The sequence below is a fragment of the Crotalus tigris genome, unplaced genomic scaffold (assembly GCF_016545835.1).
Source record: "Crotalus tigris isolate CLP2741 ecotype Arizona unplaced genomic scaffold, ASM1654583v1 scf7180000023738.1706062, whole genome shotgun sequence".
Taxonomy (NCBI): Eukaryota; Metazoa; Chordata; class Lepidosauria; order Squamata; family Viperidae; genus Crotalus; species Crotalus tigris.
This window is the reverse complement of record NW_024100150.1, coordinates 1,407,093-1,435,031: the sequence shown is the minus strand read 5'-3', so window position 1 is coordinate 1,435,031 and position 27,939 is coordinate 1,407,093. Positions and strand designations below refer to the sequence as shown.

At 44.6% G+C, this 27,939-nt stretch overlaps 1 protein-coding gene across 1 annotated transcript; it reads right to left on the bottom strand.

The window, feature by feature from the left end:
- Positions 1 to 347: 347 nt before the first annotated feature.
- Positions 348 to 27,939, bottom strand: LOC120298022 (transient receptor potential cation channel subfamily V member 2-like). Its single transcript, XM_039321351.1, has 16 exons — positions 27,473 to 27,939; positions 24,730 to 24,927; positions 21,367 to 21,500; positions 18,455 to 18,607; positions 17,754 to 17,882; positions 15,797 to 16,095; positions 15,251 to 15,421; positions 14,185 to 14,343; positions 12,639 to 12,725; positions 10,597 to 10,667; positions 8,806 to 8,971; positions 6,855 to 6,921; positions 4,840 to 5,147; positions 3,622 to 3,743; positions 2,835 to 2,926; positions 348 to 465 (listed from the first exon to the last, which is right to left on the bottom strand). The coding sequence occupies exons 2-16, from the start codon at positions 24,909 to 24,911 to the stop codon at positions 371 to 373; spliced, it is 2,235 nt and encodes a 744-aa protein (XP_039177285.1). The 5' UTR covers positions 24,912 to 24,927; positions 27,473 to 27,939; the 3' UTR covers positions 348 to 370.

Sequence of the window (27,939 nt, the reverse complement as noted above, 5' to 3'; positions counted from 1 at the left end):
TGCTTCTCTGGGCTGGGTGGTTTTCTTGCAGAGGTTTCATGACCCAACTGGGCAACATCACCAGTGCTAGAAGGGAGGAGGAGGAAGAAGAGGACTGTGGAGTCCTTGCTGCTCTGTGAAAATGGTGGTCTTGCAGATGTTTCATGACCCAGCTAGGGAACATCATCAGGGCTAGAAGGGGGAGGAGGAGGAAGAGGAGGAGGAGGAGATAACGATGGTGATCTGTCTGGGCTAAGCTTTCTGAAGGTGCTGGATAACATTCTCTGAGAACATCTGTGCTGCCGTAAATGAGACGCAGGCAAAATTCTGCCTCCGTTAAGCGGGTCAGAGCACTCCTCCCTCCCTCCCTCCCTCCTGGTGATTCCTCTCCTCATATGTTCCTTAGTGGCACCTCCTCTTCCTTTACTTCCTCCAGTGTAGACGAGCGATTCAGTACTTGGATCATCCACTTCCTTATTTTCAACACTAGAGGAAGAGGGAAGCCAAGAAACAAGCGATTAGTACAAATAACACACTAAGCCAGGGGTGGCGAACCTATGGCACGCGTGCCAGAGGCGGCACTCGGAGCCCTCTCTGTGGGCACGTGCGCCATGCCCTGGAGATGGCAACCGTCCCTCTTCAACCAGCCACCTGCTAATTCGCTGAAGTCCCATGTGGCTGGATGCATCCCAGCACCCATGCGCTCGCTGGCCTCTGTGTGCGGGGGCCGATGGTGTCAGGCAGCAGGCGCCCCGGCCCCTGCCTCGCTTTACCCTGTGACAATGGCACCCCCGCCCTGCCTCTCCTTGCCTCGCCTCAACCCACAGAACCAGCCTCCTGCCCACTGCCCCATCTGCCAGAGACCCCTGGATCTCCCCCAACCCTGCCCAGCCCCCACAGGTGTCCCTCCCCACGAGCAACATCGAGGTGATCATGCCCACCTTGGGCACGCCCACCCAATCTGCCATGACCACCACAGCCACACCTACCCAGTGGGCCACGCCCACCTGGCACCCAGCGATAAGTAAGTGGGTTTTGGGTTGCAGTTTGGGCACTCGGTCTCTAAAAGGTTCGCCATCACTGTTCTATTCTATTCTATTCTATTCTATTCTATTCTATTCTATTCTATTCTATTTTATTCTATATTCTGTTCCGTTCTATTCTAGTCTACTCTAGTCTAAAGTATGGCCTTACCAAGGCCTTGTAAAGTGGTATTAACCCGTCACTTGATTCTGTCCGTCTGTTAATGCAGCCTAGGATTGTGATGGCTTTTTTTGGCAGCTGCAGCACACGGCTGGCTCCTATTTAAGGGTCAGGATCTACTAGGACTCCAAGATCCCTCTCACAGTTACTGCTATTGAGTCAGGTTCCACCTATTCCGTATCTTCAAGGCTATTCAACAAAACCCAACCCACAGCTTAGAAAGTCATTTGTCTGAAATGGTGTAGGGCTTCCTGCCTGAGCAAGGGGTTGGACTAGATGACCTCCAAGGTCCCTTCCAACTTTATTATTATTATTATATGGATCATTGCACAGTCAACCAGATGTTCAGACTGGATTTGGCATTTTGTCTACCTATCGAGTCCTTACCCAGGACCTGGGATAGGCAGATGTGGATGTTTGATGGTATTACAGGTATCGTCGCAGGATGGAAGCAGTTCCTAATAAGGCCGCCTTTTGCAATTGACTAATAGCAAATTTGTCAATGCCAATGGTGTTCACGTGGTGCTCCAGTTGTTTTGGGATTGCACCCAAGGAGCCTATCACTATTGGTACTACCCTTGCTTGCTTTTGCCACAGTCTTTCTATTTCTATTTGTAAGTCTTTGTATTTTGTTATTTTCTCCAGTTCTTTCTCTTCTATTCTGCTATCTCCAGGCACTGCCACGTCCACTATCCAGACTTTTTTGTCTTTCTTATCGACAATTGTTAAGTCTGGGGTGTTATGTTGCAGGTGCTTGTCTGTTTGAATTCTGAAGTCCCAGAGCAGTTTAATTTTATCATTTTCTATGACTTTCTCTATTTTATGATCCCACCCAGTTTTTGCTTACAGGCAAATGATATTTTTTGCAGATCTTCCAATGCACCATTGTTGCTACTTTGTCATGCCGCTGCTTGTACTCAGTCTGTGCAATCTTCTTGCAACAGCTTACCAGGTGGTCCACTGTTTCTTCAGCTTCTTTGCATAGGCGGCACTTACTGTCTATTGCTGTCTTCTCAATTTTGACGTTGTATGCATTTGTCCTTAAGGCTTGGTCTTGTGCAGCCAGAATTAGTCCCTCGGTCTCTTTCTTCAATTTTCCTGCTCTTAGCCATTGCCAGGTTTTATTATTATCTGCTTTCCCAGCTATTTTTTTTCATGTATCGGCCATGTAGTGCTTTGTCTTCCCATGCCTCTATTCTGTTCTTCATTTGGTCTTTCTTGTAGGCCAGTTTGGTCTCTCCAGTAGTTAGTAAACCTTCCTGATATACTAATTATTATTATTATTATTATTATTATTATTATTATTATTATTATTATTATTATTAATCATTGCACAGTCAGCCAGATGTTCAGACTGGATTTGGCATTTTGTCTACCTATCAAGTCCTTACCCAGGACCTGGGATAGGCAGATGTGGATGTTTGATGGTATTACAGATCTCGTCGCAGGATGGAAGCAGTTCCTAGTAAGGCCGCCTTTTGCAATTGACTAATAGCGAATTTGTCAGTGCCAATGGTGTTCAAGTGGTGCTCCAGTTGTTTTGAGATTGCACCCAAGGAGCCTATTACTATTGTTGTTGTTGTTGTTGTTATTATTATTATTATTATTAGTGTGGAGGCCCACTCCTCACACCACTGTTGCGCCGTTCTTACCTGCTGACTTCTCCAGAAAGGTATTTTCCACGGGTTCTTCGCTGATGACGCTGATTTTTTCGTCCCAGTCTTTCCAGTTAAACTCTACTACTCTAAAAAACAGACCCCAATAATAATTAACAGGACACGCAAGTCCTTTTGCTTACGACTACCATTGAGCCCAAATTTCCCACTGCTAAGCCAGACAGTTGTGAAGGGAGTTGCACCCCCCCCCCTTTTTAAAACATTTTGGCCACGGCGGTTAAGTAAATCGTGACAGCCATTAAGCAAATTGTGCAGTTGTTAAGTGAATCGGCCTTTGACTTTCCTTGTGAGAAGGTTGCAAAAGGGCATTGACACGGTTCCGACAGATGATACTCGTCAAAGACCTTCGAGGCATTGTCTCGAATAAAGATTGTTTAAGGTAAACAATGCCTCAAAGTTCTTTGAAGAATATCATCTGTCGGAACCATGACATTAAGCCAAAACCTGAATTCCCCTCCCCTGAGCACATAGTGTCAAAGCACAATTCCCTCCTCCAATTAACCGTCATAAATCACATTCCCCAATTAGTTTGAAATGTTTCCTCCAGTTCTCCAGAACCGGCCATTTCTTATCATCTCTTATTTCAATAACCTTGGTTCTCACACTAGTTACAATATTGTTATGTCTAACTAAACTCCCATGCACAATCCTCCTCCTCCCCCCCCCCAATATCATCTAATTCTAACTCTAATTCTAAGAGTAAAACATAAGAAGGAAAATGGCTGCATCTCCATATGTTGTCAAAGCTTGTGGTTAAGCTTACCTTAAAAAACACCTCTCGTCTGTATTGTGCTGGGAGACGACGGAGCGGAAACAGTCGGCTTTCTGAGTCTTCTTCCAGCACCAGATCCAGCTTCTCTCTAACTCCAGAATAGCAATGGCTCTCTGCAAATAGGGAATGGTCGGTGAAGAGAGCTTATAAATCAGAGAGGGGGAGGGAGGGAGGGAGGGAGGGAGGGAGGAGAGATAGAGATGGATAGATACTAATACCAACACAAAAGAATATTTTATCTCAGGATTGAACTGTGGGGTCCTTGGTGCCCTCTGAGCTGGGTGGTTTTCTTGCAGACATTTCAAGACCCAACTAGGAAACATCATCAGTGCTAGAAGGGAGTGGGATTTGCAGAGGAGGAGGGGGGGAGGAGGACTGTGGGGTCCTTGGTGCTGTCTCAGCTTGATTGTTTTCTTGCAGACATTTCATTACCCAACCAGGTAACATCATCTGTGCTAGAAGGGAATGCGGATTGCAGACAGGAGGATGGTGAGGGTGAAGGGGTGGAGGGGGAAGAGGAGGAGGAAAAAGAGGGGAAAAGAAGGATTCCTTGGTGCTCTATAAGCTTGGTGGTTTTTCCTGCAGATGTTTTTATGACCTGACTAGGTAACATCATCAGTGTTAGAAGGAGTGGAGTTTTCAGGGAGGAGGAGGAGGGGGGGGAGGACTGTGGGGTCCTTGATGCTCTCTGAGCTTGGTTGTTTTCTTGCAGACATTTCATGACCCAACTGGGTAACATTATCAGAGGTACAAAGGAGTGGGTTTGTGGAGTTGGGGAGGAGGAGGAGGAGGAAGAAGAAGAGGAGGTGGAGGAGGAGGAGGAGGAGGATTGTGAGGTCCTTGGTGTTCTCTAAGCTTGGTTCTTTTCTTGCAGACATTTCATCATCCAATTAGGTATCATAAAACAATCAAACAGTAAACAACAACCGAATCAAGGAACTATCAAGAAGAAAACAACACTCCTAATAACACTGAAAGGGCAAGCCACTGGTATATAAACAGAGGGAGCACAACCCCCCCCCATCTTTTAGTACTGATGATGTTACCTAGTTGGGTCATGAAACGTCTGCAAGAAGACCACCCGGCTCAGAGAGCAGCGGTTGAACCCTGAGCTTACAAATATTCTCTTCTACCAAGTCTTTGAATCTGGTTCCATTTAAGCCACGGCTGGGCCAGAAATGGCCACCGTCCCGATCGAAGGGGCCTTACCTGCAACTGCCAGACGCTCTGGCTGTACCCGGAGACGTTGGTAACGGTTTCACTCATCAGGGCAATCAGCATGTTGAGCAAGAGGATGTAGGTCAAGATGACGAAGAGGAGGACCAACAGCATGGCCACGTCGCTGTGCTTCAACTTCTCGTTGTACTCCAGGTCGCCCATGCCGATGGTGAACCTGAAGAGCTCCAGGGCAGTTTGAAGCAGCCCCGAATATACGGCCTGGTCTTTAGAGTCGTCGCTGAGCGGGAGGGACTCGTTGAGGGCGGGATGGGAAGCGTCCCCGGTGAGAATGACGAGAGCTGCAAGGAGTCATTGGAAGTTTCAGCCCTTCCTCCGCGCAACTTTTGGGCAACCTTTTCCGTTTAAGGGACAGGAGACCCAAAGTGGCTGGTTGATCTTTGGAGGCCCCGCTACTTGTTCAATTGATCCTATTGTTAAATTTGTACTTGCATCAAGATCCCAAGAAATCTGAGCATAGAACATGTGAAAGGCTGTTTTGACATAGCTGTTCGTGTAAAGAAAAACCAGGTGCTGATTTTGTGTGATGTATAGAAGGGCAGACAAGGTGGTCTCTGGTTTCTGATTGTGTGTCCTTCACCCATTCATCCTCTCATTTATTCATTCACTCATTCGTTCATTCACTCGTTCGCTCATTTAGTCCTTCGTTCTCTCACTCCTTTACTCCTTCACTCATTTTCAGACATTCATTCACTCATTCATTCTTTCATTTTGTTCACTCATTCACTCATTCATTCACTCTCATCCATTCATTCATTCATTCATTCTCTCATTCATTCACTCATTTATTTTGTGCACTTTTTTGCTCACTCATTCATTGACTCAGTCGTTCACTCACTTATTTATCCACCCATCCACTGATTCATTCATTTAGTCATTCGTTCCCTCTTTCACTCACTTGTTCACTTATTCATCCCCATTCATTCATTCTCTCACTCACTCATTTATTCATCTTTCATCCATCCACTCATTCATTCATCCACTCATTCATTCACTCTCTTGTTCATTCATTAATTCATTTTTATTTAAAAAGTTTTATTAATAATTAACAAAATAAACCCATTAACCCACCCATCCCCACCCCCCCTACCTCCCATTTCCCAGAGCCGAGTACAGGGTTATGACAAACATATTAAACATAATCTAATTAAATTTAACAAATATATTAAACATAATCTAATTCATTTTGTTTGCTCTTTCACTCTCTTATTCACTCTCATCCATTCATTCATTCATTCTCTCATTTATTCATTCACTCGTTCATTTTGTTCGCTTGTTCACTCATTCATTGACTCAGTCGTTCACTCACTTATTCATCCACCATCCAGTCATTCATTCATTTAGTCACTCGTTCACTCATTCATTCATCCACTCATTCATTCATTTCCTCATTCATTCATTTCATTTCTATGACCACCCCCATGCAAATGGCTCTTGACTATCTCCAAGCCTATCTTAACTTAATAATAATAATATAAAGTTGGAAGGGACTTTAGAGGTCATCTAGTCCAACCCCCTACTCAGGCAGGAAACCCTATACCATTTCAGACAAATGGCTATCCAGACTCTTCTTAAAAACTTCCAGTATTGCAGCATTCACCGCTTCTGGAGGCAGGTTGTTCCACTGGTTAATTGTTCTCACTGTCAGGAAGTTTCTCCTTAGTTCCAGGTTGCTTCTCTCCTTGATCAGTTTCCATCCGTTGCTTCTTGTCCTGCCCTCAGGCGCTTTGGAGAATAGCTTGACTCCCTCTTCTTTGGGGCAGCCCCTGAGATACTGGAAGGCTGCTATCATGACTCCCCTCATCCTTCTCTTTATTAGACTAGACATTTGGGCGGGGGGGGGGGTGATAAATGTTTGTGAATACTACTATGTATACATTATGGTGAGCAATTCTTTGATTTTAGTTTCACCCTGAGAGATTGAAACAAACCTGGCTTAAGTTAACTTGGCTAGGCTCACCTGTGCCTCCCCTCACCATGACACTCACCTAAGGCAAAGCCCAATAGGAAGATCACATAAACCATCAGGAAATGCAGAAGGTCCTTGAAGATGGCCTGGAAGGTGAATGAGAAACAATGTGTAGATCGGGGATTTTCAAACAACTCGGCACCTGACAATGAGCCCTATCCAACAACATGAAATTTAATGTAGAGAAAAGCAAAGTTTTACATTTAGGCAGGAAAAACCAAAGGTCCTGGTACAGATTAGGCAAAACCTGGTGCAAAAACAACAACTGAGAGAGGGACCTCGGAGTCTTAGTGTAGAATTTCCCAACTTTTCCAGCTTTGTGGACTGGGTGTGTGTGTGTGTATGAGGAAGAGGGGATGGCTCTGCATGAGCGGCAGGCAACCATGCACGCACGCAGCTCCTTTTGTGTGAGCAGCAGGCAAGAGTGCATGCAGCTCCATTTGCAAAAGTGGCATAGACTAGTTGTAGGTCGATGTGTCTGTTGGTCAGTAAATGAAATATAATAATAATAATAATAATAATAATTATTATTATTATTATTATTATTATTAGTCAATTACAAAAGGCGGCCTTACTAGGAACTGCTTCCATCCTGCGACGATATCTGTAATACCATCAAACATCCACATCTGCCTATCCCAGGTCCTGGGTAAGGACTCGATAGGTAGACAAAATGCCAAATCCAGTCTGAACATCTGGCTGACTGTGCGATGATCCATAATTATTATTATTATTATTATTATTAAACAAAATTATTAATAATAAACTGCTCTGGGACTTCAGAATTCAAACAGACAAGCACTTGCAACATAACACCCCAGACTTAACAATTGTTGATAAGAAAGACAAAAAAGTCTGGATAGTGGACGTGGTAGTGCCTGGAGACAGCAGAATAGAAGAGAAAGAGCTGGAGAAGATAACAAAATACAAAGACCTACAAATAGAAATAGAAAGACTGTGGCAAAAGCAAGCAAGGGTAGTACCAATAGTCATAGGCTCCTTGGGTGCAATCTCAAAACAACTGGAGCACCACTTGAACACCATCACCGGCATTGACAAATTCGCTATTAGTCAATTGCAAAAGGCGGCCTTACTAGGAACTGCTTCCATCCTGCGACAATACCTGTAATACCATCAAACATCCACATCTGCCCATCCCAGGTTCTGGGTAAAGACTCGATAGGTAGACAAAATGCCAAATCCAGTCTGAACATCTGGCTGACTGTGCGATGATCCATAATAATAATAATAATGTTGGAAGGAACCTTGGAGGTCATCTAGTCCAACCACCTGCTCAGGTAGGTAACCCGCCTATACCATTTCAGACAAATGGCTGTCCAGTCTCTTCTTAAAAACTTCCAGTGTTGGAGCATTCACCGCTTCTGGAGGCAGGTGGTTCCACTGGTTAATTGTTCTAACTGTCAGGAAGTTTCTCCTTAGTTCCAGGTTGCTTCTCTCCTTGATTAGTTTCCACCCGTTGCTTCTTCTCCTGCCTTCAGGCGCTTTGGAGAATAGCTCCTTTTCTCTGGGGCAGCCCCTGAGATCCTGGAACACTGCTATCATGTCCCCCCTCGTCCTTCTCTTCATTAAACTAGACATCCCCAATTCTAGCAACCGTTCCTTATATGCTTTAGCCTCCAGTCCCCTAATCATCTTTGTTGCTCTTCTCTGCACTCTTTCTAAAGTCTCAACATCTTTTTTACATCGTGGTGACCAAAACTCGATGCAGCATTCCAAGTGTGGCCTTACCAAGGCCTTGTAAAGTGGTATTAATACTTCACATGATCTTGATTCTCTCCCTCTGTTAATGCAGCCTAGCCCTGTGTTGGCCTTTTTGGCAGCTGCAGCACACGGCTGGCTCCTGTTTAAGGGATTGTCCACTAGGACTCCGAGATCCCTCTCACAGTTGCTCTATAAGTCGAGGACTATCTGTGTTTGAAAAAAAAAAGTTATCCGGTTGTGTGATCTACCTTCTGGATCATCACGATGTAGATCCCCGTCTGCTGGAGACCTCGGGTATAGTAGAGCATGTTCACCCAGCCCAAAAGCAAGGCAAACACCATGGGCAGCACATAGTCCTCCATCTTTGCAAAGTACATCACGGATGAGGCCAGCATCGTACACGCTTGCACAAACCTGCAAAGGCCAGAGACAGAAAGAGAAGCAGCGCTGAGTTAGTGGGGGTATACTGTGAGAAAGGCCTTGACAGAGGAAGAGATGCTGTTTAGGGCATGTTCAGGTACGAGAAGGCAGGGCCTACAGCTGCATAACGGGCAGAGAAAGAAACACAGACAGGAAGCTCCCTTGTTTCTCAGATGGTTCAAAGAAACAATGGGAGATTTGTATTTTCAGACTTGCAAGATTCAGTTAATGGAACTGTACAATAAAGTAGAATTATCTCATCTGGCGGTGTTTTCTGGCTGGTTTACCAGAGGCATGAAAGCCAAATGGTGACTTTGAGCCAATCACCAGGAGACAGTGAATTCTAGTCCCGCCTTAGGCCTGAAAGCCACCTGGGTGACTTTGGGCCAATCACCAGGAGAAGGTGAGTGCTAGACCCGCCTTAGCCATGAAAGCCAGCTGGGTGACTTTGGGCGAATCACCAGGAGACGGTGAGTTCTAGTCCCGCCTTAGCCATAAAAACTAGCTGGGTGACTTTGGGCCAATCACCAGGAGACAGGGAGTTCTAGTCCCGTCTGAGCCACAAAAGCCAGCTGGATGACTTTGGGCCAATCATCAGGGGACTGTGAGTTCTAGTCCCGCCTTAGCCATGAAAGCCAGCTGGGTGACTTTGGGTCAATTACTAAGAGACAGTGAGTTCTAGTCCCGCCTTAGCCATAAAAACTAGCTGGGTGACTTTGGGCCAATCACCAGGAGACAGGGAGTTCTAGTCCCATCTGAGCCACAAAAGCCAGCTGGGTGACTTTGGGCCAATCACCAGGAGACAGTGAATTCTAGTCCCGCCTTAGGCACGAAAGCCAGTTGGGTGACTTTGGGCCAATCACCAGGAGACGGTGAGTTCTAATCCCGCCTTAGGCATGAAAGCCAGTTGGGTGACTTTGTGCCAATCACCAGGAGACGGTGAGTTCTAGTCCTGCCTTTGACATGAAAGCTGACTAGCTGACCTTGGGTCAGTCAATCTCTCTGTCAGCCAAATCCACCTCACAGGGTTGTTGTTATAGGTAAAATAGGAGGAAGAAGGAATACAATATTACGTATGTTCACTGCCTTGAATTATCTATTAAAAACAATAAACATGGGATAAAAATAAATAAAAAATAAATATGAGGAGAATGTAACAGGAGCATTTCTGAAAAGCAAAGATGACTGACAATAAGAAACGACAGCGGTTAGGATTTGGAATCGATTACAGATAGTGCTCAATTTACGACCACCACTGTCCCCAAAATTCTTGATTTTAGAAATGAGCCACTGACTTATTTTCCAGTGCACCAGAAGGCAGGACAAGAAACAAAGGATGGAAACTTATCAAGGAGAGAAGCAACCTGGAATTAAGGAGAAACGTCCTGACAGTGAAGACAATTAACCAGTGGAACAGCTGGCCACCAGAAGTTGTGGGTGCTTCATCACTGCAGGTTTTTAAGAAAAGACTGGACAGCCATCTATCTGAAATGGTACAGGCCTCTTGCTTGAGCAAGGGGTTGGACTAGAAGACCTCCAAGGTCCCTTCCAGTTCTATTCTGATTGATTGATTGATTGATTGAATCCCTCCATAAAAACAGCAATGTATACGCACGTACAGGAATATCTCGAAGCATCTATCCACTAGAAGACTTTTCAAAGAGAAGCGTCTTCTCCAGAAGTGAACACTCTAAAAGGGAATAAATAAGAATAGAAATCAGAAAACTGTGCAGTCTTCCAGTATCTCAGGGGCTGCCCCAAAGAAGAGGGAGTCAAGCTGTTTTTCAAAGCACCTGAAGGCAGGACAAGAAGCAACGGATGGAAACTAACCAAGGAGAGAAGCAACCTAGAACTAAGGAGAAACTTCCTGACAGGTAGAACAATTAACCAGTGGAACAACCTGCCTCCAGAAGCCTGTGAATGCTCCATCACTGGAAGTTTTTAAGAAGAGACTGGGCAGCCATTTGTCCGAAATGGTATAGGGTTTCCTGCCTGAGCAGGGGGTTGGACTTGATGACCTCCAAGGTCCCTTCCAACTTTATTATTATTATTATTACTGTATTATGATAGGGATATGGGAAGAGGTGTGCAAAACCCGGTTCACATGGGCCATTTGTTAATTTGGAGGGAATTTTGAGAGCAGAGCTGAGCTACGTCCACCTAGGGTGTCATTGCGCCATGCCACAGCTCAACAATTTAACATGGATTAACAACAGATCCCATCTTACCCCTGCCTCCCCTCTTTAATTGAATGGTAGTGTTTGGCTTGTTTTAATTTATTTATGTTCTTCTACAGATGGTCCTCAACTTACAACAGTTCGTTTAGTGACCATTCCAAGTTTCCACGGTGCGGAAAAAAGCGACTTAGAACTGTTTTTCACACTTAAGGACTGTTGCGGCATCCTTAGGGTCACATGATCAAAATTCAGCCACTTGGCAACTGACTCATATTTACGACGGTTGGAATGTCCCGTTTTCACAACAATTTCACACCTGTGGATTGGCCTGTTCAAACCGGCCGAATGGACAGTTGGGATGAGGTTTTGCATTGTCTCTTTTAAGAAGAGACGGGACAGCCATTTGTCCGAAATGGTATAGGGTTTCCTGCCTGAGCAGGGGGATTGGACTAGATGACCTCCAAGGTCCCTTCTAACTTATTATTATTATTATTATTATTATTATTATTATCTATTGATTCCAGCGGGGAACCTTCAGATCCTGCTTTCTTCTGCTGCTGTCAATACCTGCCAATAAAAGTTCCTTTGGAAATGATGCCTGTTTCAAGAATTCTGCTTTCTTGGGAGGCTTCATTGAGGCAGGCCCTTACAGGTAGTCCTCAATGTACGACCACGATAGGAACCGGAAAATACATCCTTAAGCAGTGCAGCTGTTAAGGGAGACACCACAACTTGCTACCACCTTCGCTGCTGGCTTCCCAAACTGACTTTTCTTGTCAAGAGGCTGCTGGGAAGGTCACAAATGGTGATCACGTGACTATGGGATGTTGTGACCGTCGTAAATGCTCAATGGATGACAAGCGTCCAAATCCTGAGCATGTGATTGCTGGGATGCAGCTATGGTCATAAGTACGGGGTAAGTCGCTGGTTGTAAGTCACCTTTTTCAGCGCTGTCGTAACTTCAAGCGGTTGCTAAATGAACAGTCGTATGTTGGGGACTGCCCGTAGGTGGAGTTATAGAAAGCACAGCACCATTTGTAGAAGAGGCCTTCCATCTTGACCATAATTGGGACTGCAATATCCGTTGCTAAGCAAGGCGGTTCTTAGCTGAGTCGGTGAGCCTGAGTTTATGACCTTTTTTTGGCACCATTAAGCAAATCGCTCACTGTGAATCATGTGGTCGTTAAGTGAATCTAGCTTCCCCCAGTGACTGCTTGTCAGAAGGTCGCAAATGGTGGTCATGTGACCCCAGGATGTTGCAACCACCACAAAAACACACTGTTAGCTAAGTGTCTGGATTTTGATCAGGTGACCCTGGGGATACAGCAATGGTCGTAAGTGCGAGCGTCTATTGTAGATCACTTTTTTCAATGCCGTCTTAACTCGGAATGGTTGTTAAACGGATGGTTGTCAAGGACTATCTATATGGTATACTAAAAAATTCATTTGTGGTCAGAGGTATGTAAACAAAAAGAAAAACCTACCTGAGTAATGAAGAAATAAATACCACCAATTAAAACGATCACTGGCCCAACAACGTCCTCAAATGTCATTGTTGTTGGAACAAAAGGCTGTAAACATAGGAAGAGAACAGGCTATGAACAGAGACATCAGCACCGAGGAGATGGCAGATCCTTCAGGTCGGTGTTCCTCAACATTGGTGCCTTTCAGATGGATGGACTTCAACTCCCAGAATCCCCCAGCCCGCATGCTGGGGAAGTTAAAGCCCACAAGTCTTAAACTGGCCAAGATTGGACACACCTGGTCTAGATCTTTTACATTTCATCTGAAGTATCTACTAAGATATAAGTATATAAATACAGTGAGCGCTTATGCACCTGAGACAAATTGTGTGCCCAATCACACTTGGTCAATAAAGAATTCTATTCTATTCTATTCTATTCTATTCTATTCTATTCTATTCATTATTCTATTCTATACTCTACTCTACTCTACTCTACTCTACTCTACTCTACTCTACTCTACTCCTCTACTCTACTCTATTCTATTCTATTCCATTCTATTCCATATTTTCTATTCTATTCTATTCTATTCTATTCTATTCTATTCCATTCCATTCCATTCTATTCCATATTTTCTATTATTCTATTCTATTCTATTCTATTCTATTCTATTCTATTCTATTCTATTCTATTCTATTCTATTCTATTCCATTCCATTCCATTCCATTCCATTCTATTCTATTCTATTCTATTCTATTCCATTCCATTCCATTCTATTCTATCAAAGATGATGGAATTGGGTACGGCTAGTTTAAGGAAAAGAAAGACTAAGGGTGATATGATAGCAGAATTTCAGTACTGTATTTGGGGGCCTGCCACAAAGAAGGGGGGAGTCACCCTATTTTCCAAAGCACCAGAAGGCTTCTATTCACTATTCTATTCTATTCTAATTCTATTCTATTCTATTATATTCTGTTCTGTTCATTATGCTATTCCATTCTATGCTATTCTATTCATTATGCTATTCTATTTATTTTTCTATTCTATTCTATTCTATTCTATTCTATTCTATTCTATTCTATTCTATTCTATTCTATTCTATTCCATTCCATTCCATTCCATTCCATTCCATTCTACCAAAGATGATGGAATTGGGTATGTCTAGTTTAAGGAAAAGAAAGACTAAGGGGATATGATAGCAGAATTCCAGTAACGTGTTTGGAGGGGGTACCACAAAGAAGGGAGGGGGAATCACCCTATTTTCCAAAGCACCAGAAGGCAAGACAAGAAACAACAGATGGAAACTAATCAAGGAGAAAAGCAACCTAGAACTAAGGAGAAACTTCCTGACAGTGAGAACAATTAACCAGTGGAACTCCTTGCCTCCAGAAGTTGTGAATGCTCCAACATTGGAAGTTTTTAAGAAGAGACTGGACAGTCATTTGTCTGAAATTGTGTAGGGTTTCCTGCCTGAGCAGGGGGTTGGACTACACCTCCTGGTCTTTTCCAACTCTGTTCTGTTCTGTTCTTTATACCCAAAGCATCCATTTGTTTAAAGACTATTTACCTCACGCTTTGGAGGCTGGAAGTAAGCAGTGGTTGTGAAGGCCAGCATGAAAATCAGGTGGAAGCATAAACTGAAGATAAACCTTTTTTTAATGAAAAATTCCCATTTGTGCTGAAGTAGGTTGTTCAAAGGCTCCAGGACCACCATTTTGTACCGGTTCTGTGGAGGGAGAATGGCAGGGAATTGAGCAGCTGCTGGTGTACAAAATGGAGTCAGAGATGATGACACAAACTTATAGTTTTATGTAAATAAATATGTTTTACATCTAAATAGATGCAGCAAACTAAATAGGCAAGCGGGTATCATGAGGTAAATCAATACAGCAGGCACATCATGAGGTAAATCACAGAGCACAAAAGGGCACACAGAAGAAAAAGGCGGGAAAAAAGGGAACCTCCCTCTCCACACCCACAGCAGCCAATCACAGCACAGATTGCCTCACGCAGGAGCCAGCACTCTCCAATCAATTACAACTGTGGGTTCTGCCACACTGCTCCACAGCTCCAACTACTAAATTGTTAAATATCTTAACAAATTTCTACTGCTTCTCTGAGGAATTTACAAGCAAGATTATTCCATCACTGAATAGTACAGATTGTCCTCAATACCCACAGCAACCAGGAAGGGGGGGGGAGGAGAAGGAGGTGGAGGAGGAGAAGAAAGAGGAGAAGATGAAGAAAGGAAGAGGAAAAGAAGAAAGAGAAGAAGAAAGGAGGAGGGGATGAAGAAAGGAGGAGGAGAAGAAGGAGAAGAAAGAGGAAAAGGAGGAGGAGAAAGGGAAGAAGAAAGGAGGAGGAGGAGGAGGAGAAGAAAGGAGGCAATGAAAGGAGGAGAAGAAAGAGGAGGTAATGAAGAAAGCAAGAGAAGAAGAAAGGAGGAGAAGGAGGTTGTGAACAAAGAAGAAGGAGGAGGAGAAAAAGAAGAAAGAGGAGGAAGAAAAGAAGAGAAGGAAAAGGAGGGGGAGGAGAACAAAGAGAAGGAGGAGGAGGAGATCTCGGTGCTGAAAGGAGGAATTTCAGGGCAGAGAACATCCTGAGAAGATCCCTCCTTAACTGAATCTACTCACTGGAGTGTCGCTGTTGTAGGCCAGGATCTCCAGTGCTGAGTTCTTCTCACAAGTGTCAATGGAGGTCAGATCATAGAGGGAAGTGTGGATGGGACCATAAGTCCACTCAGTCAGCTTGCGCGAAAGGTCCTGGAACTCGGGAATCTCTCGGTGGAGAATGTGCTTGAGGATCTGGAGAGACCAAAACAGTTGAGCTGGAGTGTCTCTGGGGGTGGGTCACAAAAGCCAAGATGGTCTCATTGTCTAACCACCAAGTGGACATGGGGTGAATCATGCCATCATTAAGTGAATCTGGCTTTCCCCCATTGATTTTGCTTGTTGGAAATGCTGGGAAAGTCACAAATGGTAATCGCATGAACCCGGGACTCTGCAACTGTTTTAAATACAGGCTGGTTGCTAAGCGATGAAACTTTAATCACATGACCATGGAGATCCTACAAGGGTTGGCCGTAAATCATTTTTTTCAATGCCGTTGTAACTTCAAACAATTACTAAACAAATGGCTGTAAGTTGAGTACTACCTGTCCTGGTGAAGGGGGAGATTACCTCGACTTTCCCAGTCTTGACAGCCAGAGTCAAAGGGGTCAGCTGTTCCCTGTTGACAATCTCTTCCAACTTGCAGGAAGGGTGGATCTCAATTGCTTTCTTCAGGATCTCGTCGTACATCTTAACCACGACCTCGGTGTTCTTCTCCATGTCATTGGCCACCATCACCAATGCATGGAGGACGGTGTTGCCCATGGAATCCTGTTCGGTCAATCTGGCCTTCTGGTACGGGTTATCCAGGAGGTACTTGACCATTTCTAGCTGGTTGGTACAAGCAGCCAAGGACAGAGGAAGTTCACCTGGGAAAGAGAGAACAATGGGCCAAGATTGCATTGCCTTGGCCACTTGAAGACCTGTGGACTTCAACTCCCAGAATTCCCCAGCCAGCCATCTTTGAGTGGCCAAGTTTGGTCACCTCTGATCTACAGTGTCCTCTGGAGAGGGAGGATATCAAAACCCCTCCAGTGTCCTCTGGAGAGGGAGGATATCAAAACAAAGGTATCTTCAGGAGGGGTCAAAAAAGTCAAAATGGCAGCCGCAACTTCACCACGGAAGCCCTGTGATACACACAAAATACAATGCACATAAAACACAAGTGCAAATGGGCTCAAGGCTTCTAAGACAATGTCAGGCTGCCATCTTCACTGTTGGGACCCCTCCCGGGACACCCCAATTCCCTCCACCAATAGGAACCCCTGATGATCTCTAACTTTGTTTATATTAAAGATTTCAGTTTTCTCTTCAATAAGGTGACCAACTTTTTTACAATGAAAAGGAGGACACAAATAAATTGAAGAAAAAAATATTGTAAATAAAAGAAACATTTTATTTATTGCAGCAATAATACAGACAACTTGCACGTGCAAAGTTTGCCAGCCGGGTGTTTTGGCGCGCTCAGCAGCAATTCCTATTGGCTTTCAAAAGCCAATAGTGGGAGTAGCACAGCTCATGCAAAAGTTGAAAAAAAAACCCATCAAAAAAAGGTGCTGGAACGCCGTTCTGAGTGTTCGATGAGGGGAAAAAAAGCCCTGCAGATTAGTCTTTAAATGTCGAAAAGGAGGATATAAAGGTGGACACTTTTTGAGGGAGGACAGAACTTACAAAAGGAGGACTGTCCTCCCTAAAGGAGGACGGTTGGTCACCTTATCTTCAATTGTCCACTCTTTATGAAAATGGTAACTTTCCCGTGTTTAAACGTGAACCCAAAATTTCTGTTGCCAAGCGAGATTTTTGTTAAATGACTTTTGTCCCATTTTATGACCTTTCTTGCCACAGTTGTTAAGTGAATCACTGCAGGTTAAGTGAATCTGGCTTGCCTATTGACTTTGCTTGTCAGAATTTTGCAAAAGGGATCACATGATCCTGGGACACTGGGACCGTCATGAATATGAAGCAGTTGCCAAGGGCCTGAATTTCGATCATGTGATCACAAGGAAGCTACAACGATCGTAAATGTGAAAAAACGGTCATAAGTCTCTTTTTTCAGTGTCATTGTACCTTTGAACGGTCACTGAACAAACGATTGTAAGTCGAGGTCTACCTGAAAATCAGCCACAATTTTCCCCTCCCATCTCCATCCTGGCTTCTAAGGAGAACCATCTTACCCAATAAAGCTTCAAAACTTTTCCAACTACAGTGGTAACTCAGTACTCATCACTGATTACTTCCGGGAGGCACAATGAGTACCAAAAACTATGAATACCAAACACATTTTTCCCGTAAGGAATAAGGTAGTGAGTCACAAGGCAGCCGACACCAATAAGTTCTAGCTTGTACATTGAGTACCAAACAAACGATGAGTAAAATTTCGGGTTAAAATGCATTGAGTACCCAATTCGATGAGTTTCATGTAAAAACTCATCTGGCCCTAAAAATTTCACCTGACCCTAAAAATCTCCGTGGTTACCCACTTGTGTCTCTGTGGAATGAAAACTGAGTTTTCTCTTGCTAGCCATACCGAAATAAAAGCACTGCTGCTGGAAGAAAAGACCAGAAGCTTTGATGTGGACATCAGCTTCGTTCTCCATCAAGATCTTCACAAGATTTAAGTTCCTCTTCTCGATGGCGATGTGGAGGGCTGTGTGGCCTGCAGAGAAGAGATAAAATGGAGGAGGAGGAGGAGGAGGAGAAAGAGGACGAAAAAGAGGAGGAGGAAAAAAAGAAAGAGGAGAAAGGAGAAGAAGAAGGAGGAGGAGAAGGAGAAGGAGGAGGAAGAGGAGGAGGAGGAGGAGAAGGAGAAGAAGGAGAAGGAGGAGGAAGAGAAGGAGAAGGAGGAGGAGGAGGATGGAAAAAGAAGAGGAGGAAAAAAGAAAGAGGACGAGGAGAAAGGAGAAGGAGAAGAAGGAGAAGGAGAAGGAGGAGAAGAAGAAGGAGGAGAAGAGGAGGAAGAGAAGGAAAGGAGAAGGAGAAGGAGAGGAGGAGAATGAGAAGAAGAAGAAGAAGAAGAAGAAGAAGAAGAAGAAGAAGAAGAAGAAGAAGAAGAAGAAGAAGAAGAAGAAGAAGAAGAAGAAGAAGAAGGGAGGAGGAGGAGGCAAAAGAGAAGAAGACAGCAAGAGGAAGGATGGAAAAAGAATTACCCCAACTGTAGATCGACTTCCAGACACCCCACCCTACAAAGCAGAGCCCTCCCACCCTCACCATCCCAAGAAGGAGCCTTACCTTTGTAGTGGCTGTCAGTGCAAGCAGCGTTGATCAGAGGAACACGTCTGTCGGTCTCCTTGTCTATCTTCAAGAGCAAAGGGATGGTGGGGTTCATCCCGTCTTTCAAATGGAGCAAGGCCTTTATCAAACAGGTCTTTCCTGTCTCCCCATCTGGAAGAAAGAAGTCCAGAAAAGGATGCTTGGATGATGCCTGCCCCATCTTCCATCTTCCTAAAGCAGCGTTTCTCCACATTGGACACTTGAAGACACTTCAACTCCCAGAATTCCCCAGCCAACAAGGCTGACTGCGGAATTCTGGGAGTTGAAGTCCACCTATCTTCAAGTGGACAAGGTTGAGAAACATTGTTCCAGAGTCTTCCTAGGTCAGTGGTGGCGAACCTATGGCACGGGTGCCAGAGGCAGCACTCAGAGCCCTCTCTGTGGGCATGCGCGCTGTCGCCCAGTCCTAGGCCTTCAGCTGGGTTTTATAAAACCTTTTCGCTTTAGGCCTCCACCGCCGTGTGCAAAAAAAAAGGTTCAATCAACGAGTCAATTTCTCGTGGGGAAAAAAAAGATCTTGCAAAGTTGGAATTGATGGATTGAACTTTTTAGTCCCACCCAGTCTGCCATTACCACCGCAGCCACGCCCACCCAATGAGCCACACCCATCCAATTGGCCACACACATCCAATGGGCCACACCCACCCGGCACCCGACAATGCATAAGCGGGTTTGGGGTTGCAGTTTGGGCACTCGGTTGCTAAAAGGTTTGCCATCACTGCTCTAGATTCACCTTTCCCACCTTGGTACTTTCCAGGCACGGCTCCTCCCATCACGCCGTCAGCAGAACCAAGTGGCTAGGAAGATGGGAACTGTAGTCCAGCCCCATCTCTCTGTAAAGGCTCCCATTGGGGAGGATCAGCAAACTAGTTGAGGCAATTGGAGAACGGAGGAATGGAGGCAGCCATTGCTACGAACATCTGTAGAGGGCGTTTGGGCTGCCAGGGCCTAGCCCACCCAAGACCCAGCAGGATTTGGGGGCACCTGCAGCCCAAACCAGTTGCAGACAGAGGCATTCAGAGAAACAGAGAAAGCAGGATGAAAAAAAAAATAGGAAAAAGAAGCTGCAAGCACCCAGATTTAATGTAAATATCAGGAAACACTCCCTGAAGATTACCTCTCCACAACGGTGAAGGATTTGATCTTCCCGGTGTCTTATCGTCTCACTTTAGGTAGAGAACACATCTCTAGGGTGGTTGAATTGTTTTTCTGACACAATTTCTTTATTATTTATTTATTTAAAAAATATATATTGCAGAGGGGTGGACTTAATGACCCTTAAGGGATCCCTCCTGGTAGTTCTAGGACGGTCTAGGACTTCCGTGATAGACAGGGATTTCTAGGATGTGCAGGTGCCCTTGACGCTCTCTAAGCTGGAGACATTTGATGTTTCATGCCCCAAATAGGTAATGTCATCCGTGGTAGAAAGGAGTGGCTGGAGGAGGAGGAGGAGGAGGAGGAGGAGGAGGAGGAGGAGAAAATGGACTATGGGGTCCTTGGTGCTCTCTGGGCTGGGTGGTTTTCTTGCAGACGTTTCATGACCCAACCAGGTAACATCATCAGCACCAGAAGGGAGTGGGGTTTGTGGAGAGGAGGACGAGGAGGAGGAGGAGAAGGAGGAGGAGAAGGAGGAGGAGGAGGAGGACTGCAGGGCCCCTGGTGCTCTCTGGTGGTTTTCTTGGAGATATTTCATTACCCATCTAAAATATGAGGAGCGGTTGCTGGAATTGGGTATGTCTAGTTTAATGAAGAGAAGGACGAGGGGGGACATGATAGCAGCCTTCCAGTATTTCAGGGGCTGCCCCAAAGAAGAAGGAGTCAAGCTGTTCTCCAAAGTGCCTGAAGGCAGGACAAGAAGCAACGGGTGGAAACTCATCAAGGAGAGAAGCAACCTGGAACTAAGGAGAAACTTCCTGACAGTGAGAACAATTAACCAGTGGAACTCCTTGCCTCCAGAAGCGGTGAATGCTCCAACACTGGAAGTTTTTAAGAAGAGACTGGACAGCCATTTGTCCGAAATGGGATAGGGTTTCCTGCCTGAGCAGGGGGTTGGACTAGAAGACTCCAAGGTCCCTTCCAACTTTATTATTATTATTATTATAATAATTATTATTATTATTACTACTACTACTACTACTACTATTATTATTATTATTATTATTATTATTATTATTAATATTATTGATCATCGCACAGTAAGCCAGATGTTCAGACTGGATTTGGCATTTTGTTTACCTATCGAGTCCTTACCCAGGACCTGGCATAGGCAGATTCAGCTTGGAAACCTCTCCCTTTCCCCTCAGTGTGGCTAGCTCAGGAATTCTGGGAGTTGAAGTCCACGAGTAATAAAAGAGCCAAGGTTGCCTATCCCTGGAGTAGCCAATCAAGCTATGGCTAGTCTAGAGAAAAGAAGGATTAGGGGTGACATGATAGCACTATTCCAGTATCTGAGTGGCTGCCACAAAGAAGATGGGGTCACATTATTCTCCAAAGCCCCTGAAGGCAGGACAAGAAACAATGGCTGGAAACTGATCAAGGAGAGAAGCAACCTGGAATTAAGGAGAAACTTCCTAACAGTGAGGACAATTAACCGGTGGAACAGCTTGCCACCAGAAATCGTGGGTGCTCCATCACTGGAGTTTTTAAGAAGAGACTGGACAGTCACTTGTCTGAAATGGTATAGTTCTCCTGCTTGGGCAGGGGGTTGGACTAGAAGACCTCCAAGGTCCCTTCCTGCTGTATTCTGGTTTACCCCACAATTCAACTCTGAGCTACAAATATTCTCCTCCAGTGGTAGTTCCATGAGGTGTGCCTTGTTTTTACACTAATGTAAAGTCACGAGAGTCAGCAGGGAACAATAAGCAATCTACCTCTATATTTGGGGTCACTGAGAGAGCTGGACGTTTTCCGCAGATAATCGCTCAGGCCATTGAGCAGTTCAGGGTCTCCTGCTACCACGGCCTGGAAAAGACGGTCCCTGTCGAAGCGGTCTGGGTCATCCGGTCTGGAGAAGACAAAAGAAAGAAAAAGGGTCCAGGAGGGATTCGGTCCTTCAGTCCTCGGACCGGTCCATTTGCTCTCTAAAGATCAGCCCAGAAAGATCCTGGGCTCATCCACAGATCCCCTCATCCAGCGGGGGGCTGGACTAGAAGACCTCCAAGGTCCCTTTCTATTCTATTCTATTCTATTCTATTCTGTTCTGTTCTGTTCTGTTCTGTTCTGTTCCATATTTTCTACTCTATTTTATTTTTTATTTTCTATTATTTTCTATTTTCTCTTCTCTTCTCTTTTCTCTTCTCTTCTCTTTTCTTCTATTCTAATAATAATAATAATAGTAATAATAGTAGTAAAGTTGGAAGGGACCTTGGAGGTCATCTAGTCCAACCCCCTGCTCAGGCAGGAAACCCTACACCATTTCGCACAAATGGCTGTCCAGTCTCTTCTTAAAAACTTCCAGTGTTGGAGCATTTACTGCTTCTGGAGGCAGGCTGTTCCACTGATTAATTGTTCTCACTGTCAGGAAGTTTCTCCGTAGTTCTAGGTTGCTTCTCTCCTTGATTAGTTTCCATCCGTTGCTTCTTGTCCTGCCTTCAGGCGCCTTGGAAAATAGTTTGACTCCCTCTTCTTTGTGGCAGCCCGTGAGATACTGGAACGCTGCTATCATGTCCCCCCTTGTCCTTCTCTTCGTTAAACTAGACATACCCAATTCTAGCAACCGTTCCTTATATGTTTTAGCCTCCAGTCCCCTAATCATCTTTGTTGCTCTTCTCTGTACTCTTTCTAGAGTCTCAACATCTTTTTGACATCGCGGTGACCAAAACTGGATGCCGTATTCCAAGTGTGGCCTTACCAAGGCCTTGTAAAGTGGTATTAACACTTCACATGATCTTGATTCTCTCCCTCTGTTAATGCAGCCCAGCACTGTGTTGGCCTTTTTGGCAGCTGCAGCACACGGCTGGCTCATATTTAGGTGATTGTCTACTAGGACTCCGAGGTCCCTCTCACAGTTACTACTATTGAGCATGGTGCCACCTATGCTGTACTTGTGCATTTGGTTTTTCTTGCCTAAATGTAGAACCTTGCTTTCTATTCTATTCTATTCTATTCTATTCTATTCTATTCTATTCTATTCTATTCTATTCTATTCTATTCTATTCTATTCAATATTTTCTATTCTATACTACTCCACTCCACTCCACTCTACTCTACCCTACCGTACTCTATACTCTACTCTATTCTATTCTATTCCATATTTTCTATTCTATACTACTCCACTCCACTCCACTCTACTCTACCCTACCGTACTCTATACTCTACTCTACTCTATTCTATTCTATTCCATATTTTCTATTATTTTCTATTTTCTCTTCTCTTCTATTTTCTCTTCTCTTCTATTCTATTCCATGTTTTCTATTCTACTCTATTCTATTCCATAGTTTCTATTCCTGTTCTGTTCTGTTCTATTCTATTCTATTCTATTTTCTATTATTTTCTATTTTCTCTTCTCTTCTATTTTCTCTTCTCTTCTATCCTATTCCATGTTTTCTATTCTACTCCATTCTATTCCATAGTTTCTATTCTATTCTGTTCTGTTCTATTCTATTCTATTTTCTACAGTATTTTCTATTATTTTCTATTATTTTCTATTTTCTATTTTCTCTTCTCTTCTATTTTCTCTTCTCTTCTCTTCTCTTCTCTTCTCTTCTCTTCTATTCTATTCTATATTCTATTTTCTGTTCTGTTCTGTTCTGTTCTCTTCATCCACTGCTGGAATATGCCGCAGTAACCATTTTATATGCTTTTATCTCATTCAGAACGGTAGCAGCTTCGTGTTTGTCTGCAGGGCTGGCCCAAATGTTAGGCAATGAAGAGTTTTGTTTCGTGATCTTATTATCGGGCTGGTGGTTCTTTTATTTCTTTGAGTGTGAATAGCAATAGTGTGACAGTTCCTGCCTGCCAAATTCTAATTTGTGGGACCTGACACACAAGGAAGGGGAGGTGTGGAGGGAGCAGGAATAAAGCAGCTTTGGATACCACTTCATAGAACCCCAAGTTGGGATATAAACACTTTAAATATTCTTGACGCTTAAGTTAAAACTGAGGATAGATCACCGTCAGTTTCTTGCTAAATAGATTTTATTTATTTTCTTTAATTATGAGAACTAGCGTGGTTTAATGGTTAAGGCACCAGCTAGAAAACAAGAGATTGTGAGTTCTAGTCCTACTTTAACCATGAAAACTAGCTGGGCATCTGTCAGTCAATTACCAGGTGATGGTGAGTTCTAGTCCCGCCTTAGCCATGAAAGCTGGCTGGGTGCCTTTGAGCCAATCACCAGGAGACTGTAAGTTCTAGTCCTGCCTTAGTCATGAAAGTAGGCTGGGTGCCTTTGAGCAATCACCAGGTGACGGTGAGTTCTAATCCCGCCTTAGCCATGAAAGCCAGTTGGGGACATTGTGCCAATCACCAGGTGACGGTGAGTTTTAGTCCCCACTTAGCCATGAAAGCTGGCTGGGTGCCTTTGGACCAATCACCCGGAGATGGTGAGTTCTAGTTGTGATTTAAGATACAAAAGTTGGTTGGGGACGCAGGAGATGATGAGTTCTAGTCCTGCCTTAGTGTAAGGACCCACCCCACTTTGCATCTTATCCAAAGATGGCAGAATTGGGAGTTTCTATATTTGATAATTAAAGATGAAATATAATTGTATTCTGACACTTAGGCACAAAAGCTGGCTGGGTGACTTTGGGCCAATCACCAGGAGACGGTGAGTTCTAGTCCTGCCTTAGGCATGAAAGCCATCTGGGTGACTTTGGGCCAATCACCAGGAGACGGTGAGTTCTAGTCCTGCCTTAGGCATGAAAGCCAGCTGGGTGACTTTGGGCCAATCACCAGGAGACGGTGAGTTCTAGTCCTGCCTTAGGCACAAAAGCTGATTGGGTGACTTTGGGCCAGTCGCTCTCTCTCTCAGCCCAACTCACAGAGTTGTTGTTATGGGGGAAATAGTAGAAGGAAGGTGCATTGGATGTGTTCACCATCTTGACTTATTTGCAAAAATAACAAAAGCAGGAAACAAACGAACAAATAAACAATTGTGTTTCTCCATTCCTTTAAGACTGCTGCATAAAAAATAAGAAAGCAACCCATAAGCCTTTGACAGAGATCAATGCAAAGTTCTTTCTGGTCGTGAAAATCTGTAAAATAATTCCCACATGTACCAGGGATAATGACTTACTTTTGGGGTCCTGACAGATAATTCAGATTCACCCGAATCCGTGGGGAAGGGGGGGCTTCCTTCTCGAAGGGGGTGTCCAAGGGCTGCGGTCCAGGCTCCTTCCCAGATGCCCCCGTGGCACCTGCGTTCAGATCCTCTCCAAGGCCGTCATCTGTCTCCAGGAAATAGTGGGATTTCTCCATCGTCCAGGATGGGAGGCTGGCAGGGTGACAGTGGCAGGTGGGCCAAAAGGCTGACCCCAAAGGGCTGGCAGAACTGGAGGGGTTGTGGGGAAGGGGTTGGGCTAGACACGGGGGTCCGAGGGGCCAGTCCACCCTCTCCCAGCCCAGCTTTCCTCGGTGTTGTGGGAAGAAATTAAAGGCCAGGGGGAAAAAAGGAAGGTGTAAAACTGGCAAATAGTAATAGTAATAGTAGTAAGGTTGGAAGGGACCTTGGAGGTCATCTAGTCCAACCCCCTGCTCAGGCAGGAAACCCTACACCATTTTGGACAAATGGCTATCCAGTCTCTTCTTAAAAACTTCCAGTGTTGGAGCATTTACTGCTTCTGGAGGCAGGCTGTTCCACTGGTTAATTGTTCTCACTGTCAGGAAGTTTCTCCTTAGTTCTAGGCTGCTTCTCTCCTTGATTAGTTTCCATCGGTTGCTTCTTGTCCTGCCTTCAGGTGCTTTGGAGAATAGCTTGACTCCCTCTTCTTTGGGGCAGCCCCTGAGATACTGGAACACTGCTATCCTGTCCTCCCTCGTCCTTCTCTTCTTTAAACTAGACATCCCCAATTCCAGCAACCGTTCCTTATATGTTTTAGCCTCCAATCCCCTAATCATCTTTGTTGCTCTTCTCTGTACTCTTTCTAGAGTCTCCCCATCTATCTATTTGTTTGGCAAGCAAACAAAACAGAGGAGGAGGAGAGACAATACGAGATAGTCCTCTATTTACAACCGTTCATTTAGTGACCCTTTGAAGTAACAACGTTACCGAAAAGAATGACTTCTGACCGGTTTTCACACAGTGATGATGTCACCGTTTCACACTTACATCCTCATGGTGACGGGATCAAAATTCAGATGCTCGGCAACCGACTCGTACTTATGACGGTGGCAGGGTCCCAGTGATCCCCTTTTGTGACCTTCTGACAAGCGAAGTCAATGGGGAGGCCAGATTCGCTTAGCGACCCTGTCACTACGATTCGCTTAACGACAGTTGCCAGAAAGTGCGTCAAACGGGGCAAAACTCACTTAGTGTCTTGTTGAGCCACGGAATTCTGGGTTCTACAGTGGTCTAACTGGAAAAGGATAAAAGCGTTGTCAAGCCGCTGCAAACTCTCCAAATTTAGCACTTTCGGGAAGAAGGAGAAAAAGAGGAAGAGGAAACGAAGGCGGCCAAGTCACTTTTCTCAGCGCTGTTTAGCCGTCACTAAATGAATGGTTGTTGAGGACCATCTGCATTAAAATCCTAATGTGCCATTGTAAGAAGCAGCAGTGTGTCAATCTTACAGTAAATATCAATGAAGAGAAACCTTGCGCACGAAATATCTTTTGGCCTTGTCCCTGATGTGTAAAACAGGTCGGAGAAGTAAATTTTGGAAGTAAAAAGTTAATAATAATAATAATAATAATAATAATAATAATAATAATAATAATAATAATAAAGTTGGAAGGGACCTTGGAGGTCATCTAGTCCAACTCCCCCCCCCTCTCAGGCAGGAAGCCCTATACTATTTCAATCAATCAATCAATCAAAATAGAGTTGGAGGGGACCTTGGAGGTCATCTAGTCCAACCCCCTGCTCAGGGAGGAAACCCTATATCAGTGGTGGCGAACCTATGGCCTGGGTGCCAGAGGCGGCACTCAGAGCCCTCTCTGTGGGCACGCGCGCCGTCGCCCCAGTCCTAGGCCTTCAGCTGGGTTTTATAAAACCTTTTCGCTTTAGGCCTCCGCCGCCGTGTGCAAAAAAAAAAAGGTTCAATCAATCAATCAGTTTCAACTTCTCGCGGGGGAAAAAAAAGATCTTGCAAAGTTGGAATTGATTGATTGAACTTTTTAGTCCCACCCAGTCTGCCGTTACCACGGCAGGCATGGCCACACCTACCCAATGGGCCATATGCACCAATGGGCTACGCCCATCTGGCACCCAACGATACATAAGTGGGTTTTGGGTTTCAGTTAGGGCACTTGGTCTCTAAAAGGTTCGCCATCACTGCCCTAGACCATTTTGGACAAATGGCTGTCCAGTCTCTTCTTAAAAACTTCCAGTGTTGGAGCATTCACCGCTTCTGGAGGCAAGGAGTTCCACTGGTTAATTATTCTCACTGTCAGAAAGTTTCTCCTTAATTCTAGGTTGCTTCTCTCCTTGATGAGTTTCCATCGGTTGCTCCTATTTAAGGGATTGTCCATTAGGACTCCGAGGTCCCTCTCACAGTTGCTACTATTGAGCAAGGTACCCCCTTATACTATACCTGTACATTTGGTTTTTCTTGCCTAAATGTAGACTCTTATTTTTCTCACCATTAAATTGCTATTTGTTAAATAGGGTCCAGTGTTCAGGTCTGTCAAGATCCCACCCCTCGCTGCACTACTCAGCTAAATGAAATACATCCTATTAGTAGCAGAGCAAAAATAAACAGCCTATTTACTTCCTCTGATCTAAAATGAAACTGCAAGTCCAAAACAGTCTTTTGCACCTGCTCTGAGGTCATCTCATTCATCAGCCATATCGTTTCCTTTTAGGATGGGAACAAGATACTCACTGACAAGCTGATTTTCACGATGCCTAATTGCCCCAAATCTCCAAGAATCCTTTGCAGGGATCTCCAGCGATCGGTTCACCTGGCAAACGCAAGAAAGTTGGCCAAGATCCTTGGCCCAGAACCACAACACACCCTCTACACCACAAGATCTGCAGCTCGTAGGAAGAGCAGGGGTTTCACTCTGGGTGGAGAAGCCTCACGTAAGTCTGACAGCGAGGATATTGTAAACTTTATAGTCCTGAAAAGGAGGAAGTGGTTAGAATACTCAAGTCTTGAGAAGCTCAGAGACACCATCGTGAGATTTTCTCCATTTCTCCATTTGGGGATTGTGTTTAGAGGAAACGAGAACAGTTCTGACCTTGTGTCTAAAGCAGAAAGTCCTAACGTTTGTAAGATATTACTTCTCCTTGGACTAGAGGTCACGTTCAAGCAGGAGACCCCATATCATTTCAGACAAGTGGCTGTAC

Bases quoted from the DNA above. Each gene is read 5' to 3' on its own strand.
- LOC120298022 (XM_039321351.1), bottom strand. From the start codon at position 24,911: ATGGAGAAATCCCACTATTTCCTGGAGACAGATGACGGCCTTGGAGAG. The intron at 15,422-15,796 runs GTAATCTCCCCC...TGGTCTCTCCAG, and splicing joins TCAAGACTGGGAAAGTCGAG to ATCCTCAAGCACATTCTCCA. The intron at 3,744-4,839 runs GTAAGGCCCCTT...CCCTATTTGCAG, and splicing joins AGAGCGTCTGGCAGTTGCAG to AGAGCCATTGCTATTCTGGA.